The sequence below is a fragment of the Rhinolophus sinicus genome, chromosome 8 (genome assembly GCF_057876585.1).
Source record: "Rhinolophus sinicus isolate RSI-liver-muscle chromosome 8, RSI-T2T, whole genome shotgun sequence".
NCBI lineage: Eukaryota > Metazoa > Chordata > Mammalia > Chiroptera > Rhinolophidae > Rhinolophus > Rhinolophus sinicus.
The window spans coordinates 64,075,082-64,088,167 of record NC_142508.1 but is presented as its reverse complement, the minus strand read 5'-3'; the positions used below and the strand labels follow the sequence as shown (position 1 = coordinate 64,088,167).

At 41.3% G+C, this 13,086-nt stretch overlaps 1 protein-coding gene across 4 annotated transcripts in view; it reads left to right on the top strand.

The window, feature by feature from the left end:
- Window positions 1-10,575: 10,575 nt before the first annotated feature.
- NFAT5 (nuclear factor of activated T cells 5) overlaps window positions 10,576-13,086 on the top strand; it is a 102,482-nt gene continuing 99,971 nt past the window's right edge. Inside the window, exons 1-2 of one of the 4 annotated variants that reach the window (XM_019756977.3) lie at window positions 10,576-11,129; window positions 12,866-12,919. In XM_019756977.3, coding sequence (XP_019612536.3) covers window positions 11,057-11,129; window positions 12,866-12,919 — 127 coding nt within the window. In that variant the 5' untranslated portion in view covers window positions 10,576-11,056. The other 3 variants (XM_074314657.2, XM_019756983.3, XM_019756997.3) reach the window with 3 other exon arrangements.

Sequence of the window (13,086 nt, the reverse complement as noted above, 5' to 3'; positions counted from 1 at the left end):
GTTGTGCACTTTGATCACCAGACTTGTCTAGGATGATCTGTACATTGTACACCCCAGAGATATTGGTTGCTGTGGTTTAATTTTATCCTCTAAGGTCTATAGTCTAGACATTTAGGCTTTGCTTAATAGTTGTTGCCTTTTTCCTTTTTAAAAAAACTGGTCATAGATTTAGATGACCTTGATGACAATATCTAGATGTATCAATCAGGACTCAATAAAGTTGGAAGTGACAGAAAAATCATTTCAAACAGGCTTAAAATGGAATATTATTTGGCCAAATAACTGAAGAGCTCTGGGTTGCAGGGGAGCTGGTCAGGCTTCAGGTACCAATGGATCCAGGGTCTTAAATGATGACATCTATTCCCACTTTCTTGTTTTTCAGTATTACAAATGATGTTGCAATAAGCATATCATTGCATGCATATATATATATATATATATATATATATATATATATATATATATGAATAAAGGTTTCTCAAATCTAGAAGTGGATTTGCTAGGTCAAGAGTATTGATGTTTCTAACTTTACCAGATATTTCTAAATTTCTAGCCAAAGTGGTATTTTTGTTTTGTTTTGTCAATTTATACTTCCACCAGCACCAGCAGTACACGAAAAGTTCTCCTTTCCTTTCCTTTTGTGCTTATTACACTTAGAATTTTAAGACCATACATTTTTTTCTACTCTTCAGCCAGGTGATCAAGGTCAACGATGTTACCCCAATACATTTAATTAAAAAAGAAAAGAAAAAAGGAATAAACTACTGAACAACAACAAAAGTGCATAGAATAAAGGTCTCTTCCCACATGAGTCATAGAATTAAAGACTGTTTAGAATTGGAGGGAATTTTTATCCCACCTTTTGAAGGCTAATTTAAGTATTTGTTTCTATAAGATAATTATTGGATGATAGATTCGTTAGAAGTCTCTCAAATAATTAAATTTTTATATTTACGATTGCATTTATGCTGTCTGATCTTTGTGACAAATTCAGTTCTAATTCAAGTCTGCATTTTTCAACACTTCATCAATTACAGCAACCATTACTGGTAAGATTTGTGTTACAATATTATACTTTACAAAGTACTTTCTCACAATTTAGTTCATTTTCTCCCTATGATAACTCTGAATGACAAAGGTACTGTTATAAACCCATTTTGCAAAGACGGAGACTGAGGTTTCAGAGTGATTAGGAGATTTATGCACGTAGTAAGTGGCAGAATGGAGACTGAAAACGAAACAGTCTGTTTTTTCCAGCAGCACTAGTAGTTTTTGAGCTCCACCAAAGCAGATAATGCCAGCCCTTTTCCACTTAAGAGCAGAAAAATAATTAATGGGCCAAACGTCTCAGTTCTAAATTTTTCTGTGGTGTGTTTTTCTTACATCAATACCTCATGCTTGTCTGTATTAGATCCTGGAATAGGATAGTATCTGATGTAGCATGAAGCTATGTTTTCTGATTTTAAGTTTCCCTATCAGCATTTCTAGGGTGTTCTGCAGCGAGCTCAGAGTTCCAGGTGTTGTGCTATGGGAATATATTTTAAAATCATAGCATTATGTTATGCTGAGTAAGCCTTGGAACTGGCAAGCCAAACACATTTTAGGTCCCTAAATAAAGATGAAGAGCTACTATGGACTTACTTCACTCTCTCCCATTACAAACATTGTTTCTCCTTACTGCTCATCAAAGTAAAACTTATTGAGGGGTGTATCCAAAGGAAATCATTAAGAAAAGGCTATTAGCACAGATTAGCTGCGAGGATGTTCAGCTCAGTGGTATTTACAAAGGTTTTCATAAAAGGAAATAAACTAAATGCCAAAAGTAGGGGATTGGCTAATAAATTAAGATATATTCTATAACTGAATACTCCTCTGCCATCACACATTAAAAATATTTACTGATGTGTACTGATGTTCACAGTTATATCAAGAATGTAGGATAATAATATAGTATACATAGTGTAGCCAATTTTTGTATATGTAATGCAAATATACATAGAAAAATTCCAAAGATATATAATAAATGATCTTGTCTATGTGTTTTTGAATACTTCTTACTTATTAACTTATTTTCAGCTATTATTTTTAGTTTTTACAATGAACACTATTGCTTTTGCAATATAAAACCCCCATGAAAGTTATTTTTTATTTAAAAAAAAACACCCACTCAACTTTATAAAGCATTGGTAAACATGTTACCTGCTACAGTTCTTTCAACTTAGAGAGCAAAGGAAGAGGAAATGGCCTTTTACAGAATTTAATTTAGACATAGAAGAATTTCCTGAAGGTAAAACCTTTAATCTGTTAAAATGGGAAGGGGCTTAGGTGAAACAATTAGATGAAGGGAGGTGGTTGGGGTGCTGCCTCTTGAGGCTAAGCTGAATGTTCAATGGGGGAGAGGATTTAAAGGTAGAAAATAGAAGGCTTTCTAATGCTGGCTTCCTAGGATACAAATTGCCTTAGTAATGATTCTAAGATGTAGTCAGTTAACAAGTATGTACTGAGGACAGAGTTCTGAATAGAGAAAAGAAATAGAAATTCAGATTTCAATCATTCATTCATTCATTCATTGCTCAGCCATTATTGATTGCTTATTCCAAATCCAGTATTGTGCTAAGTGTTGGGCTCTGCTCTTTACAAGTTTACAATTTAGTTGGAGAGATAAAAAATGAAGATATGAGATCATTTGAGAGGGACTGGAAACTAGAAGGAAAAGCCAGGTAACTTAGTTCAAGTAAAAAGGGACCAGAATAGTTGCAATTAGTGAGAAGGGGCTTCCAGAAGATTGGAATTAAACAGTTTAAGGAAGTTTCAGGGGAGAGATAATAAATATGAGCTTTTTTTTTTTTCTTTCAAAGATTTCATTGGGGAAGGGGAACAGTGTGTACTTCCAGGACTTTTTTTTCCAAGTTAAATTGTTGTCCTTTCAATCTTAGTTGTGGAGGGTGCCATTCAGCTTCAAGTTGTTGTCCTTTCAGTCTTAGTTGTGGAGGGCGCAGCTCAGCTCCAGGTCCAGTTGCCGTTGCTAGTTGCAGGGGGCGCAGCCCACCATCTCTTGTCGGAGTCGAACCGGCAACCTTCGGAGTTAGGAGCATGGAGCGCTAACGGACTGAGACACTGGGTCGGCCCCATAAATATGAGCTTTTGACTAATAATCTGATATCTCACACGTACCAATTGTCATTTCATTTATGAGATGTATCTTGGCTTCCCAAAATTTGAGATTTTAAAAATGTGCTCCCTTTCCACAAAATATTTAGTTCTTTTCTATTAAGAAAGGATTAGGTAAAACAAGATAGAAACAAGATTAGAATTACAGAGCTTTAGAGGGGAAGGTTACCTTTGCTATTATGTAGTCTGTGGCAGATACTATAATTATCTACCCAACATCTGTTCTTCCCCTCTGTCTTGCCCACTGACCCCCAATTGTGTTCAGAGCATCAATTTACCTATTTAAAAACACCCACTTTTCCCAACCTTCCTTTCAGATGGGGTGACCATGTGAGAGAGTCCTGGCCAATGATGTTGGAAGCCCCAGGTGGATCTTTCAGGGATGAGAGTTGGCCCTTTGTCCCTTTAGCCTTCCTTCCTCCGTGAGCCTAGAATGCAGACACAATGCCTAGAGGTGACAGCCATCTTATAAGCATGAGAACAATGGCCACCTCGAAAGCTGGCAGGAGGGAAAGCCTGTCTGCCTGTTGGCATCATGGGACTGCAAGACTAGCCCTGGATTGCCTAATCTAGACGTTTTGCATGAGAAAAATAAAACCCCTATGCTACTGGTGTATGTTACTAGTAGCCCAACACAATGCCTGCCCGATAAATAATCTAACCCACTTATTTCACAGAGAGAAGAGAGGCCCAAGAACGTTCCATAAATCTGGGCAGATTGTATCAAACAAAGATGTCTTCATTTTGAAGTGACAGAAAATCCAATCTCAATCCTTTTAAGCAAAAAAAAAAAAAAAAAAAAAAAAGGGAATTTATCAATTCAGATCATTGAATCAGGCATAGCTTGCTCCACACACTCAAATGATTTTTTTTCAGGTTCTAGTTTTTCTCCCCATCTTTAGGCAATGCTTGCTCTGTTCCACTTCCACTTCAAACAGGCTCTTTCCTCTTTGTGGCAAGGTGGTGCCAGCTGCTCCAGCCTTACCTCACCCAGGATTAAGTCCAGAGGGAAAGCAGAAATCCCTCCCTGGAGGAAAGTCACACGGTTCAGGAGAAGTGTGACTGCCTGCTGGGCATTCCAAAAGTGGACATCCTTGAACTAGAACTTAGGACTCCTGGTTCTGAGTCAGTTCATGTTCTACCTCCTCAATTAGCCTCTGATAGACGTAACATAAATAAGTATATGCAAAAAAAAAAACAGTATATGCAACACCGATGAGAAATACATATGTACGGGATATTTCCTTGGATCATATGAATGAGTACATCCTCCTTTGGTAACTTTTGACCACTGAGATACGTGAATACAGTTGAGAAAATACCAAGTCTATCCAGAAGAAATTAGAACACATTGGGCGCCATATCTAAAGATAGCCCCCATACTGAAGACCAATGAGTCAGATTTGGGGCTGGAGGGTGACTTGCTCATGAGCAGTGATATGCATTACATCTTCCTCTTTCCTTCTGGAGGGAAACCTACTGGAGCAGCTCTCCATGGGCTTGCACCACAAAAAGTTATTTATTTAATAACTACAAAGAGCAGATGACCTACTTGGTCCTTATGACTCCAGTTCATGGTCAGGGCTGAGTTCAGAGTTCCCTCAGCCTGTCTGTACCTGGTTTTTAGATGCTTTGGTCCTTGATCCAGGCCTTAGAGAGGAAACCTCAGGTCCACTATTACCTAAGTCTTCCATGATGGAAGGTTCACAAATTGATCCTCTAAAGATATTATGGCTGCTTTTTCTACCAGCCCTTTTTCTTTTTGTGAAGAATTGTTGGCCTTTAGCATTCTTGAAATTCTTCCACATTCAGCTACTATGAAAGTGAACATTTAAAGTCTTAAATGTTAATGTTCATGTATTTTTGGAGTGAAAACTGGAAATGCATGCTCATTTAGGTTTGTTTCTTATCAATTTACTCTTTTACTAAGTTTCAGCAACTTATGTGTTCTTGGATTTCCTACTGGTAAAAAGTAAGTCTCGGCTAATTTCTAGTTAGAATTTTTGCTGTTCCAGGTAACAAAGTATAAAGTATAGTCTCTGGGGTAATTCATGTTTGGTGGTATTTGTTTCTCTGTTAGATTTTTTTTTTGGTAGGTTAAGCTATTGGTCTCCCATGATGAACTGGTTGATGGATGTTTCAATGCTCTATCCCACTGTCTCCTTTTCTTGATTGTCCTCATATTTTTCTCTCCCTTAATCTCAACATTTAAGTAGTTTCTGAGTTCTTTTGATGCTACTGCCACAATGTCCTACATATACAGCTCCTTATTTTAATTTTTTCCAAGTCTTCTACTCTTTAGGACCTCTTTCCAGGCTCTCAGCTGATTATTTACTCTCCACACTACTGCCTCTATTACTGTCTTAAAATACAGCTCTTACAATGACCTGAGAAGGTCATTTCCATCCTCAAAAACCTTCAACGGCTCCCCAGTGCCTATAGGATAAAGAACAAAATCTTTTGCAAAATCTTTCGCTTCTTCCCTTTTCTTCCCTTCCTTCATTCTATTAATCTCTGTACCTAATGTTGAATTCCTATTAAAATATCAACAAATGGCTTTAGAGAGTTTGCTTCATTCTGTCTAGATGCTAAAGTTATATGCTCAATTGTAAGTTATTTAAGGCAAGGATGTGTTTTTTATTTTGACCTTCTCAGGGATTGTACAACCAAGTGTTTACAATATATTAGAGACCATGAACTATAATTTGTTGTGATGGCTGCTCTACCAACAGTCTGGACAAAAGGCTATGGAAATTCAGAGGAGAGAACAATTAATATTGCTTGGAAAGGCTCAGGATGAATTCACAGATGAAGTAATATCTGAGCTGGACTTTGAAGGATAAGTAGGATTTTTGCAGGTCGAGAAGCTGAATGAATAAATAAGTGAATATTCTCTCTAAGCCTCATATTTTGTGATTTTGTAATTAAGAGTCCAACACCTATGGGCAGATCCCTTGCATGCCTCTTCTCTGTTTAGACCAGCCCACATTTCCTTATTCAGCTGAAACAAATGCTTCTCGGGCGGAATATGTTATTCCTAAAGTCAGTCTAGTTTATCCAATAACTTCAATTTAGCCTTTCAGTTCTGAGGCTTAGTTGTGGATGACCAATTCAACTATTTTATCACTGCATCCTTAACCTAAGTATTTAGCCATAATCCTCAGTGAAGCTAAAAAAAAAAAAAAGGACACTGTTTCTTTGACCATCCACTGACAAAGTCCAGTGAAGCTCAGGTATTTCTTGGGATATTTGTATCAACACATAATAGCTGTGATGCATCACAATGTAAACATTTGTATGTCAGGACTTTGCCCTGTAACTGTCGAGCCTCTTTTAACCACTAGGAAACGGATTGGAGTGAAGATACATCAGCTGTAGGGACAGTGGATGGAGAAGAAAGAGTGATGTGTGTTGAATAGCATTCCTTCTTCTTTCCCTCTATGAGCTCACTAAAAAAGCAAAAGGATAATTTACTTCTAGATACCTGTACAGAACTGTAGCATAGCATGTTACAACGCTTGTGTTTGCTTATAAACCATCTCCTCTGTCAGGCTGACAGTTGACTTCTTGTATTCATCTTTGTAATATCTTTGTATTTTCTGCACCTACCATAGTTCCTGGAGCCCATTTGTGAAAAGAGGGAAGAATGGATTTGTTTCATATAGAGAAATGGTTTTTCATCTTTTCTGGGTCATGTACCTTTTTTCCCCTCCAGAAATCTTAGGAAACTTAAAGACCTTCATTCTAAGGAAAAAGGTGCATGTAGGTGCAAGTTTGCAAAAATTTGTATACATGTTTACAGAGATCACAGATGCCTTGAAACAAATCTATGGACCCCAGGTTAAAATTCACTCGATTAAGACAGAGGATAGTAAGAAATTTCTCATTCATATTCTTGGTCAAACTAATAACACAGCTAAGGTGGGGCTACTAGACTCAATAAATATTATGATTAGATGTGGAAAGAGCATCTTACAAACCTAAGGTGGCAGTATCAAGGCCAGTATGAATAAGGACTTGCGTGCAGTTTGCATAAGTCTAACCTGCCTACTGTTGGGATGACCTAGAGACATCTTCCTTCCTTTCTTGGTTTAATGGGCTCAGGGGTTTCTGTTTTCCCATTAAAATTTCTCCTCTCTAATCCACCTTTGAGTTTCTTTGGTATTTACCTCCTTTTCACCACCCACTAAGTCCTCCATATTTGAGATGATTGCACCATATCTTAGGGCTTGCAATCATTCTAGATTTTGAGAGACTGAACTGGTCTCTAGAAGACTTCTTATGAAAGCTCTGACTCAGATCAAGTTATGTACAGAAGTACTTCATCATAGTGAATTGGGTGCCTGATTATCAGATTTAGGCACTTTGAAAGATACACGAAGTGAGAATGTTTTAAACCTAATGGCAAAACTATCAAAACTAATTTTGCCTTCAGAAATATTTGCTAGAACATGTCCTAAGGATGAAAATTACACATAATCAAATAAGACTTTGGTTATAATATTAGTACAAATTCGCTCACTATTTCCCACCACTGTCTACTCTCCATTATTATTGAGTGAGCCCAAGGTGGGGCAAAGATAATTTGCAGTCTTTTTTTGTTTTGTTTTTTTTTTGTCCATGACTTGAATTGCTCTGGAAATTTTCTTTTCAGATTTTGTGTTTGTTTAGCAGGTTCTTTACAATATACGTGTGACTAAAATTATTTTCACAACCTCAATTGTATTATAATGACAAAGATTCTGTAGATCTTGTGACAACACATTCCTCTGTTCTGTAAGGGTTTAATTCCTTTTCAGTGGTTGATATTTGAACCTCTTTCATTTGGAGTAGATCCAGTAACACAATTCACTAAATGCCTAAACAGGTCCAGGAGGGGTTAAAGAACACATCACTAATATAAAACCTGCCACTCTATTGTGTAATCTACATAAGCTTATAGTTGAATCTGGGTTCTTGTGAAATTTTAATCGAGTAACTTGGGAATGTGATATGATTGGGAAGTAACATAAAGAAATTCTACAAACTACTTACTCTGCTTTGTTTTGTTTCATAATCCTACTGTAATTTCCAATGAGAGGAAATTTTATGGCTTAAAGTATTACTTTTTATTGTGCACAGAGAAAGTTTTATGAAAGTATATGTTTGAGTGATGGGGTGGTTTTTAAGATATAACATGAGACTTTCAAATATCAAGTAAAAGTGGAAGCAACTGAGAGACATTAATGACCACAGAGGGAAATATCATTGGAACTAGGGGTAGCATGTAATTTACTAAAGACACGGTGATCAGATAGTTATTTTTGGTAACCCTGAATATCATGCAGGTTATACTGTATTTTTATCAGAGCTGAGCAAACACTGTTTACTAATTAGTGATTTTAGTCGCTGAAATGTTAAGAAAAAAATGAAATTCTACGTCTCTACGTCATTGCTGCAAAACATGGCATTTAAGTTTTTCTAAAATGTGTCTCTGTAAAAGGACATGACGGGGGGAACCACTGAATTTTCAAATATCCATTAAGATATAATCACTGTTTGTTGCAAGGCCTGATGGGGTGGGGCCTGAGTCCAAAGAATCCCAGTTTAGGAGAATTCAGTCTAGGTCAAGTCACACTTTGGGGGACCCATTTTCACTTTTCTGTTATCTAATCATGGGAAATCTGATTGACATATACAATGAAGCACTTGTACTTGGGGGGAAAAAAAGAGGAAGAGGACTGGTCCGTTCTTGACTTCTTAATTAGGGTCAGAACAGTAACTGGGGATTTCCTATACTCTAAGTTTGTTGAATGATTACATAGGTCTGGGGAAAAGGGATATGCTCAGAGTGATTCACCCAACTTTTTTTAGTATTGGGGTTCTGCCTGGCACATTGCAGTTTCCTCTTCTGGCATTATGTGTTGACTAATGGAGGGGGTAAGTCTCCAACAGGTGTTTACTCCTACTTGGATTCAAAAGCCTTGGCTTAGGCCTTGAGCTGTTGGGCAATGTGGGGTTTGAGTCTTCCGCTCTCAAATGAGTGGGGCTCTGACCAGTTATGAAGGGTCTTCCCTCGGCACTTGTTACAACAGCATACAGTGGTGATGGATATTTGAAGGTAGCTTTGTGTTCTGCTTTGCCATCTTGGGGTGGCTCTAAAAAGTTTTCTGACTTCTGACAGGAAGAAAATGTTGACAGGGTTAATTACTACACAGAATGCAGTGAAGATGGTTGAGCAACCTGAATTACATGTTCAAATAGAAAGATAGGTAAACTTGACACAAGTTTAAATTCTAAGTCTGCAGGTAAAGCTTTACAAAGAGCCTCAGCCCCAGAGACACCTGCACTGGGGCCTCTTTTGTTGAGAATTTATTTCTATTCCCAGCACTCCAAGTCCAGGTGATATGCCCGAATTCCTGGGGAAAAAGGTTTATAAGTTGTGTGTGTGTGTGTGTGTGTGTGTGTGTGTGTGTGTGTGTGTGTAATACAACAGACTATTTTTTATGATTTGTAACTATCTTTGTAGATAAAGTAACAAAAAACGAAACCAACTTAAACAGCTTAAAAACGTTGCCCAGGTGGCTGCTGGCATCAATATTCTACATGAGATTAAAATTATTTCCAACGTGCACACCCTGCACTCCAATTGATATTTTAATAACTTGATTAAAAATTTCTCAGAAGTCTATTAGAGTCAGGAAACGGTCTGCGGTGTAGGTGAGGATTTTCAGTTTTTGCAACGGAAACTTTTGGCCCCATGAACAGAATAGCAGAAACGCAATTAAATGTGTTCTTCCTCCATCCTTCCCTATTCCAAAGGTGAAAAATGAAGAACTGCTTGGAAGAGTTGTGTTTATGTTTTGTTTTTTTTCTTTTTTTCCTCTAGAACAGCCAGGTGGATGCATATGATCCAATTTTTAAAACTGTCTTCTATCTCCCACTCCGAATAAACCGGGACACCGGAGCACAATCAGGATTTTTTTTTTTTTTTAATTTTCAGCCTAAAGGACGTTTTGTGGAGAGGGGGCAAGGGCAAGGCAGATTAGGTACTTGAAACAACCAATAACTCGAGGTTTTTAGAATATGGTCTGCCATTTCCTAATTAAGATATGAGTTTGACAGCCCTTTGGCCAACTCAATTTAGAGATTGGGCTGGTGGCTGTCCAAGAGACGAAACTCCATTCTATTGCGAGACCCCAGGCCACCCGCCCCGGCCACGCCCGGCTCTGGGGTCCTTTCCCTCTTCGCTCAGGCACCTCGGCTCCCCGGGTCTGTCTCCTGCGCTCAGCTCGGCGCTGCGCCGGCCGCCTCAGTCTCGTCGCCACTAGGTCGGTGCAAATACCTTTTCCTTCCCCGGGCCCCAGGCGCAGACACCACCCAGCCTCCCTCCCTCCCAGCCGGCGGGGCCCTTGCCGGCTGGGGGAACAGCAACCCCAGCTGTGGCGGCAGGAAGCGAAGCCCTTGTTGATGCTGTTCCACCGCGCGCCTCCCCGCCCTCCGGCGGCCGCCCCCGCTCTTCCCCGCTTTGGGGCGCCCCTCCGCGCCTGCGCATTGCCTCGCGGGGGGCGGGGCTCAGATTTCTGTCAGCGGCGGCGGCGGTGGCGGCGACAGTCAGTTTTCGCTGAGGAGAAGCACGAAACGGTTGGCTCTCCCCACTCCCTTTCCCCGCCCTGAACCCCCCTCCTGGCTCTCCGGGATTTAGTCCCTGTGGAGTTTCCCCTCCATCCCGCGGCCGTTTCCTCGGTCCTCGGACGGGTGGAAGTCACTGCCCTCGAGGAGGCAGCGGCAGCCGCCCTCGCCTCGCCGCCCCCGGTTCGGTGCCCGCGGTCCCGGAGAGGAGGTGCCGCCGCCACCGCCGCTCCCCCCCACCCGCTGCCCTCGGGCCGGGCTGGGTCGAGCTGCGATGCCCTCGGACTTCATCTCATTGCTCAGCGCGGACCTAGACCTGGAATCGCCCAAGTCCCTGTACTCGCGAGGTGAGTCAGGCTGGGGGCTGGGGCGTGGGGGCGGGGAGGCAGGGCCCCGGGCGAGTCAGAGGGGTCCCAGTCGTGGGGGACTGCCGAGCCGGGCCGGGATGGCGTGTCCTGGGGGGTGGGGAGAGGCCGATGGGGAAAGGCCGATGGGGTTGGGTGATGGTGGAAGGGGCCGGGGAGGAGTGGCGGCCCCTCCCCCGCGGAGCCGCGGGCCGCACGGGGCCCAAATGCCGTCGGCCTCCGGGTCTCTGCGGCACCAGTCGCTCTGAGCGTGCCTCGGCCGGCCTGGCCCCGCCACACTTCTCGAGCGGCCGACCCCGGCCTCCCCCCGCTCGGGGATCACCCGGGAGTGGGCCGCGCGCTGGGGCCGCCGCGATGCGTGGGGCTTCGGCTCCTCTTACCAGGACCATCCTCCCCAGCAAAGTTGCCCCCAAACGGGCGGCGTGGCCTGGAGCCGGTTCTGGGCGCAGGGTCACCATTTTTCTCCCCCTCCGGGTTGTTTGTGCGTCGTCGTTCTACCCCCCTCTCCCTCCGGCCTAGTCCACTCCCTCCCCTTGTTGGGACGGCCCCCCTCGACCAGGCGTTCTGCCTTTCCTCGTCATCTTATTGCTGGGAAGGGCCCGAATTTTCTATCTTTTCTCTTTACACCTCCGTGGCATTCTAATTACTTACTTCTCTCTCTCTTTTACTAAGATATGGGGTGCTCTCTGTTAGTTTTATTCCTCGCCTGTCCCAGGGGTGCCAGCTCAGGCACAGACGCTGTCCTTTGAGAATTTTATTTCGTTGCGGTTCTAGGGTTCGTTGCAGGGAGGGGAGCAATGGACAGAGATTCCCATTTTTAAAACTCTTGGCTCAAGCCTGAAGGGGATTCCCTGGATCTAAAATATTAACACTTGAGCTGATCTCTACTGGGGTTAAATTCCTATACTGGACACCACAAGAATGTGTTAGAACAGGTTCCCTGTGCAAGGGGCATCAAACCAAAATGCTCCCACTGCACTCTTCAACACTTTTTAAACCGCTGGGAGGGGGCAAAAGACATAACTGGGTTATTAGTTATTCATTTCACCATGTTAAAAAAAAAAACAGTGCCATTATGGACCTCCTCCCTAGAAATCTGCGTTTTTTCAGTTTTTGGTTTGATGTATGCATCCGCTCATTTCACCCGCTCCAAAAAGGGGGACTTAGCTTCACATTCGTGTATTCAAATTGTTTATGTGAATTGGAGATGGATTGCTTTGGAAGGTACTGGACTTTATAGGCTGACGATTGAGTTTGTACACAGAGTCCTACTTAGTAACTGTAGCCATTGTCTATTGCTGTGATGACTTTAGTTGGCAGTCACCACCATCCTGTAAGATGTTTTTCGGGCAATGTTACCTAAAGTAGTTTGGTAATAATGTAGTTTTGAGTGTCAGAAGGCGATAACAAGAGATGATTCTTAGAGGAGGGCAAATGTGGTACAGTTGGGTGCTAAAAATAGTCAAGACATTAACACCATTTATGTAGCAATCATCAGATAATTTTCCATGAAACAAATGCTTTATGAAAATCTAACTTTAGCATAGAGACCACTGTAGAGGCAATTCAGCCTTTCCTAGAGAATATATTCACAAATATGGGCTTTAGCGCTTAAAAATACATGACAGTTATATAAGAGATTTATGCTATCCTTGGCTTTTTAAAAAAAAAAAAATCATTCAGCATAAAAAGTACTTAATGCTTTTTGTGTTTTTCAGATTCTCTGAAGTTACACCCATCACAGAATTTTCATAGAGCTGGACTATTGGAAGGTCAGCAGAGTGCCATTTTAAAGCATATTGTGTGAGTATGCAAAGGCTTTCTCTGAAATGGAGTTTAAATGAGAAAGTGTGAAACTTTGCAAACTCACACAATGTAGTTTTCTCCTAAAGAGACTGATCCTTCTTTTAGAGCAGCTGAATGTTTTTCGATGGATTTT